Source organism: Equus quagga, chromosome 2 (genome assembly GCF_021613505.1).
Source record: "Equus quagga isolate Etosha38 chromosome 2, UCLA_HA_Equagga_1.0, whole genome shotgun sequence".
Lineage (NCBI taxonomy): Eukaryota > Metazoa > Chordata > Mammalia > Perissodactyla > Equidae > Equus > Equus quagga.
Genome location: NC_060268.1, coordinates 41,496,786 through 41,504,741, shown reverse-complemented (window position 1 = coordinate 41,504,741; position 7,956 = coordinate 41,496,786). Strand labels below are relative to the sequence as shown.

Sequence of the window (7,956 nt, the reverse complement as noted above, 5' to 3'; positions counted from 1 at the left end):
CTACCGCCAATCCTCTTTTTTTTTTTAAGATTTTATTTTTTCCTTTTTCTCCCCAAAGCCCCCTGGTACATAGTTGTGTATTCTTCGTTGTGGGTTCTTCTAGTTGTGGCATGTGGGACGCTGCCTCAGCGTGGTCTGATGAGCAGTGCCATGTCCGCGCCCAGGATTCGAACCAACGAAACACTGGGCCGCCTGCAGCGGAGCGCGCGAACTTAACCACTCGGCCACGGGGCCAGCCCCTAGCTAGAGATTTTTAAAAACAATACTGTGAAAACTTATGTCCACACAAAAAACATGCTCACAATATTTATAGCAGCTTTATTCATAATTGCTAAAATTTGGAACCACCCAAGATGTCCTGAGTAGGTGAATGGATAATACACTGTGGTGTATCCAGACCATGGGATATTATTCAACGCTAAAAAGAAATGAGCTATCAAGTCATGAAAAGACATGGAAAAAACTTAAATGCATATTATTAAGTGAAAGAAGCCAATAGGAAAAGGCTGTATATGGTATGATTCCAACTATATGACATTCTGGATAAGGCAAAACTATGGAGACAGTAAAAAGATCAATGGTTGCCAGGGGTTGGGGCAGGGTTGGGGAGAATGAATAGGCAGAATACAGGGGATTTTTAGGGCAGTGAAATACTCTGATACCATGATGGATACATATCATTATACATTTATTAAAACCATAGAACATTCACCACCAAGAGTGAACTATAATGTAAACTATGGGCTTTGGTGATTATGGTGTATCAATGCAGGTTTGTCAGTTCTAAGAAACGTACCACTCTGGACGGGGGTGTTGATAACGGGGGAGACTATGCATGGCGGGGCAGGGGCTATATGGGAAATCTCTGTACCTTCCCTTCAGTTTTGCTGTGAACCTAAAACTGCTCTAAAAACATAAAGTCTTAATAATAATTAATAATAATAATAATAATACTGATATCAGGGCTCCATACTTAGAGATTGTGATTTAGTTGGTCTGCATTGGAGCCTGGGAAGCGGGGGTTTTTTAAATAGACTTTATTTTTTAGAACTGGTATTTTTCAGTAAGTTTCACAGGTGATTCTAATGTGCATCCAGAGTGGAGAGTTACTGCTCTAAGTCAGTCGCCCCTCAATCTGCTCAGCTGAGTGCCTACAAGTCTTCCCCTAGGTACTCTTGCTTTACTGTTTGGAATTACCCACACTTGGCATACCTCTGTACTTCTCACAATTTGCCCCCCTGCCTGGAAAGCTCAGGCCCCACTCACCGATTAGGAGAACTACTACCCACCAAGTCTCAGCTCAAGCAAATGGCTTCCCGAACACCTACCTAAAGTTTTTTGTCATCCCTTGAACACATTTTCCTATCACCTAGTTCTTTGGGCATACCTGTGCCACACTCTTTATCGGGATGTATTTTCATTGATAGAGTGCACGTCTGCCCCTCTCCTAAACTGAGCAATTTGAGAGCCATGTTGTGTTTTATTCATCTTGTCAGTACCTAGCACTACCTAACTCAAATTCTTGATCAAATAAACAAATGCACAAAGCTAGTTATCATGTATAACCTATGCTTTGAATTTAAAAATCTAGTATTTTTCACCCAAAGTCTATCTATTACTGTTAAATATGAAATCCTCCAGATGCTTTTGCACCCTCTTAGAGTCTGCATACTCCTCCTGTCTTGGCCCAAGGAACAGAACTTTGGCTAAAAGTTGGTCTCCCAGCAGACAGCAGTACCACCCTGACTCAGTCATTTAACTCCTCTGGGGTCCTGTTCCTCATCTGTACAATGCAAACTGCTGAGGCCCCTTCCACTGTGAGCCAAACCCTATATCCCAGGGGTTTACACTCTTCTCCAAGTGACACTTGAAGACCGTTTTCCTGTTTGAAAACAAAGGGGTCAGAGGGGGAGTGATATAGAAGAAACTGAACACATCAAGTTTTACCATTGTTTTAATTAGTGAAACAGAAAAATCAAAATGTGCTCCACCATGTCTTTTTTTTTAAACAGGTGTAAGAGGTAAATATGAATTTCGACAAAAAAAATCATCCATGATAACAAATTTCCAATACTTCTGAAAATTATCCTTCAAAAAATTTTTCTCAAATTCTAAGCAAAGTATTCAAATTGAAGATTAACTCTAAACCTACATAACTATCTTGTTATCCAGTTTTGTGTGCACAAGAAACTGAAGAGTTCATATCTGACCAAAATGTTGACGTTTAACATGTGAATTCTTTCCCACCCACTTCTAAGCTGCCAGGATCTCCCTCTAGCTACCTGCCCAAACAGGTCAAACAAGGAGACATAGCGGCCAAAGTAGAGTTATAAAGAAGCTAATATTTGCATTAACATCAGTACAGCTTCCTGATTTATGTGCATAAAGCATGAAAGTATGTAAGTATTAAAGAGTAAGCACAATTTGGAACTAGTCAAATCCAAATGAGGAATCTTCAAGCCTGAAAAAAAGAAAAAAGGCTTATTAGCAAATACATTTATTTTATTTGGATTACACATCGCACCATCAAACTTGATTAACTTCTGCTGTGTAGATCACTGTTTGTAAAAGAAGTAGCTGAAGACAGTTTTCCAGACCCATTACAAAAAGCATACCCCATTGGTTCTCCCATAACCTTAAAGGAAAGAATGCTGTTATTAGAGTTCAGACCCTGGCTCCACCATTTTAGTAACTGTGTGACTCCGGGCAGGACACCCAACCTCCATGATGCTCTCTCAAATTAATTTCCCTGTCTTAGAATATAACAGGAGATATGAATAGGTTTTCAGTATCAAGGTACTCTGTAGAATAGACTTTCATTGAAAGGCTGGATTTTTTTACCTCTAGACTACAACCAAAGATGCAGAGAAGTCCAATTCCTCCCTCTTTCACGCTGCTAGAGGTCCCTGTAGATACATCTATTACAACTATCTATAACAATCTGTTTCCATTTCTCTCCTCTACTGGACTGGGAGCCTGTAGAAGGCAATCACACTAAGGCTGAACAAGAGATTGAAAGAACGGGGCATCTGCAGAACCATGTCACTCCCCTCTTCTGGCCAGATAATAAAGTAACTGCTATGCAAAGGAAGAGAGTGGTTCATTTTTGAAGGCTCAGATGCCCAATGTAGAAATGGCAGAAGAAGGATCAAATTCGTGCAGGTGGTGTGGGTAACTAGCTGCCTCTATCCCGTCACCACACCAACAGCTCCTCTGTCCTCCTTTTAGAGGGTCAGTGATGCTGGCAGAGTCACCCCTGGAGCCACACACGTTCCTCCTGTCACTCCACAGGACAAGGGAATGTGACCCCATAGGATTCTTCTTTGCCTGCTGAAATGCTAGCTTTACTAATGTCCTCCATATAGTGAGGGTGTCATATTAGAACAGACTGTAAATAGTCTCCAGGATAGTGAAACAAAAAAGCATTTTCTTAAGGTTAGAAACCTACCTTCATGATGCTGGTTAGAGGTCTCGATCTATGAAAAAGAAAACGGAGAAAGAAAAAGAAAAACAGTAAGTTTTACTTTTAAAATACTATATATTAACAATGTGTAAAACTGCTATAAATGAGGCTGGCAGAAGAGCCTGCTGTCCCACCCAGGAATGCCTTGTTTAGAACTACCCAGTAGGTCCCTCCTGCCTACTAGCCTCAGATCCCAGCCCTGCCAGAGGTTACTGGAGGAGTCCAGGATGGTAGGGTGCTAGGATAGCAGGGCTTACAGGCAAAGGCCTGTGCCTCCCTGAGGCTCTCATTGGTCCTAAGTATCTGTGAGTGTGTCCGGAAAGCCCAAGGAAGCCAGTAAGTGAGAAACATTGGGGGTGCATGGGCATTTGTGCAAGCGCTGCTGCTGCTCGCTTCAGGGAAACTACTGTTTCGGAGACCACACTGTGCAGAGGTCTCACAGAAGCTGCCACTAATCAGAGCTTTAATAACATTCCCTGACTATCCCAGTATGCAGATTTGTGTGCATATATACTTATATATACCAAAACAGCTTTATGCTGTGGCTAGACTCAGATACAACCGTCAGCAGCTAAGGAAAGAATTTGAAAACTTACCCCACTTAACTATCAGGGGCTCTTTGAGAGTAGAGTGCTGTACACGGCAACTATACTCATCCACACCATTGGGAGTAAAGTCAGTATGGACCAGAAGATAGAAAGACCAGTCCTTGCTGAAAGACAGGTCTGACCGGTCGACTTTCATCTTCTCTCCATTCTTTAGCAAATCAATTTCAATCTCAGGCGGATGGAACCCAGAGACATAGCAGTTCAGGAAATTTGGCTTTCCATTCTCTGCTGGGTGACGTGAGTAAACCTGAACCTTCGGAATACCTGGAGAACATCAGGGAAAAACAAATGAAAATTGGAGAGTATTTCACTTGGGACCACCTTGATCTAAAGCTAGATTAAGTACAAAGTGTTTAAATTTGATCATCCATTTCTCCCAATTCCATTTCCACTCTGGCCAAATGAGCTTCTGTGAAGCTCTGTCTGTCACCAGAGATCGTGACAAATCTTTAAGAACCTTTCTATGGAGGCTCTCAAGAACTTTTGATGACTTCTCAGCACCCACAGAATTCCTTAACACATCAATCAAGAGTCTACATGATTTTGCCCCAAACTACTTTTCAAACTTCATACACCCTCGATAGCAGCCACATCAAAAAACTCATGTTGGGTGGCCGGCCCTGTGGCCAAGTGGTTAAAGTTCTGTGCGCTCTGCTTTGACAGCCAGGGTTCAGGGGTTCGGATCACTGGCGTGGACCTACTCCTCTCATCAGCCATGCTGTGGAGGCATCCCACATACAAAGTAGAAGAAGACTGGCACAGATGTTAGCTCAGGGCTACTCTTTCTCAAGCAAAAAAAAAAAAGAAAGAATGAAAATTGGCAATGGATGTTAGCTCAGGGTGAATCTTCCTCACCAAAAAAAGGAAAAAAAACCATGTTATTGTTCCTTGTTGTAGCCCCGTCAATGTTTTTTCTTATGTTTACTTCTTTTGTTTTTGGTTCCTGGTCCTGACTAGATCCACAGCTATCTGACTTCTCAAAATGTATTAAGTGTCTAATACAGTGCCTGGCAAAAACAGCAATTTCAATTGCTCTGTAAGTGGCAGATGTTATTATTATTATCTCCTTGCTCAGATTCCTAAGATAGTCAGCCCAAAGTATGTACCTACAAAACACAACCTTTTCATCCTGCCCAGAGTTATACACCAAACCCCTATCTGATTTTGTACTTGATTTCATGAGCTAGACAACAAAGAAACAAAACTTAAATGCCTACAGAAGTGGGCAAATACCTTAAATGAATGAGTTGGGCTTAAGAACAGTAGAGAAGAGTAAGGACTATGGCCAATGAGAGAAAACATACTCTCCATTATGACCAAGTGGAGTAATGCCTATCAGAGTGGGATTTGCATTTTTAATTAGCACCCTCAAGTGATTGCCATAACTAGCCAGGTTGGGAATACATTGCATAATGCTACAGAACAGTGGTTTCCAAAATGAGATGCACGACTAGACCATCCATGCGGATGTGGAAAAAATATTACACACTCTATATTTTTCATCCAAAATAAAGAGAAGTGTTACTGCTACTAAATATACAGATTGACACTATACATGTGTATGATTCACTTTTAAATACACATACATTCAGGGTACATGATTACTAGAGGGAAGCTCCTCCTCCATGTCCAGGAAGTGGTGAAGAGAGGAATACAAGGCTACTGTAACCAGATGTATCTAGAAACACCTATCATCAAAGGAAAGGTCACCAGTACCATCAAGAGCTGGACTGGGGATTCCAATAAAGCCCTGATTTTTTTTTCCATAAAATTAAAAATGAAGACAAATCAGAAAGCTCTTTGCATTTGAGCTTCTAATAATTAGAACATAAGCACCAAAGGAATCAGAGCACAGGTTCATCCAGCCTAGAATTCTCTCTGTGAGAGAGTCAGGCAAGGTTTTGCAAGAACACCACAATAATCTCTTCTAAGAGGAGGATGAGTATCAGACAAGCCTAACTTTAAATCTAGGCTCAGCCACTTATTGGCTTTTTGACTTGGGAGAGCTATTTGAGCTTCTGAAGTGTAACTGAAAAATAATTTATGCCCATAGTGAAACAAACAAAACCTATACATAATGTGGGACAGAGCAGAAGATAGACCCCCAGAGATAACTGCCATTACTCATTTCTCGTGTATCTTCCAGAAATGGTCTCTGCAAGGCATGTATTACTTTGGAAATTTTCAAATTAAGATTTTTTTAATGTCATCTTGTTATTTTTCAAAAGATTTCTACAGGCCGTAGCAAATATCAATAACAGCGATGATATAGACATTATGTTGTATTCTGTAAATAAATTATAAATTAAATACCTTTTTTCATGACTAAAAAACCCTGCTTCACAGAGCCCTTTGTGAGGGGAAAAAATGAGAGGTTCTGGTGTGTTGCCGGGTATTTAGAACGTGCTCAAGATCTACAGTGTCCTACAGAGACAATCTGAGTAACCATGTTGATTACCCCGTCACTGGTTTTATGACCTCCCTGACTGATAAATGTTTGATTTTCAAAACTGAAAGTAGAGGCTCAGTTCATCTTGGAAAGAACCAGGCAAGGAGCCAAAGAAGACGGAAGCCTTCTGGGAAGAAAAGGCAACAGGGGCCCATGGCCGCCCAGCTAGCTCTGTAGAACCTGACACAGGGAGGTGGGGAGGCGGTTCTGAAAAACGAAAGGATTACAGCCAAAAGGCGCACAACTCGCAGAATGCTCTGGTCAGGCTCGACTGTCTGCCATTTATCCCCTGTGTGATTAAGTCACTTAAACTCTTGATGCCTCAGTGTCTTCATCTGTGAGATGCTGATGATAACGTATTTACTTCATAGGCACATTTTAGAATTAAATGAGATAAAGCACTTAATGTCCCCGGCTGTCACTAACAGGTAGCTCTTATGATTATTATGAAAAGCGACATGTAACGGGAACAAGTGAATTAATGATTCCTCACCATGGTTTGGTTCCATATTCGTGAGGAAGTGTGGAGGGGTATGCGAACCTAGCGGGCGCAGGGAGGAAGCCCGAAGCCCTCCCAATCCAAGCCGAGCAGCGTTGCCTCGGACTGACTTACCCAGGCGGTGCCTCCCGCAAAGACAATTGTCTGCACCCATGCACAGCCCCCAAGTCCACGCCTTTGGGACCCACCTACCCGCCCTCTCTTCCAGCTGTGCCCGGGGAGCGAGAGGTCCCGCGAAAGGCGGAAGAGAAACCCTCCCCCACCTCGGTCGCTCGGAAGCTTATCAACACCCCGAAACTTAGCCCCGACCCACCCGGCCGGAGCGTGCCAGAGGTCTCCCCCGACCCCGCTCCCGGAGAAGGAAGAAAAAAAAGCTTGTGTCCTGAGCTGAAATCCGTCCCCCCTCCACGGCCACCCCACCGCTTCCCCATCCCGAGACCTAGCCCCGGGCTGGTCCCCGGCCGGGAAGGAGAACTTGGGAACTGGTGTGTTAGAGAATGTCGGGACTGCCAAAGAGGGTGGGGGGCCGGAAAGGAAGGGCTAAGGGAGGAGGGAAGGGCAGCAGGGGACACTCACGCTGGACGGCCTCCAGGCCAGTCAGGGAGAGTAGCCCGAGCAGGACGAGCGCCACGACGCGAGCCATAGCTACCGCAGCAGCAGAGGACGCAGCAGTGAGCTCCCGGCCCCGCGCTCGCGCTTATATTCCCCTCGCGTGCCGCCAATCAGAACCCTGCCCGCGGTGGCCGTCACTTGTCTCCTAGCGCGCGACGCCCGGTCAGGTTAGAAAGAGGGACTTTACCCTTTTCGGTTTCATTTTCTTATAAAGCCTCGTGATGCTTAGGGAGGCATGGGTTGGACCTGGTGAGGGTGCTGTCTGTAAATCGTCGCCCTTCGATCTGGGGTGCGCGCCAGAACTTGGGGTGCAGGCCGCCCATCT

General features: G+C 43.8%; 1 protein-coding gene across 1 annotated transcript; it reads right to left on the bottom strand.

The window, feature by feature from the left end:
- Positions 1-1,936: 1,936 nt before the first annotated feature.
- Positions 1,937-7,748, bottom strand: B2M (beta-2-microglobulin). The gene is made up of 4 exons (XM_046654959.1): positions 7,596-7,748; positions 4,060-4,335; positions 3,449-3,476; positions 1,937-2,461 (listed from the first exon to the last, which is right to left on the bottom strand). Exons 1-3 carry the CDS (start codon positions 7,660-7,662, stop codon positions 3,463-3,465), a joined length of 357 nt encoding a protein of 118 aa, XP_046510915.1. The 5' UTR covers positions 7,663-7,748; the 3' UTR covers positions 1,937-2,461; positions 3,449-3,462.
- Between the last annotated feature and the right edge of the window lie 208 nt (positions 7,749-7,956).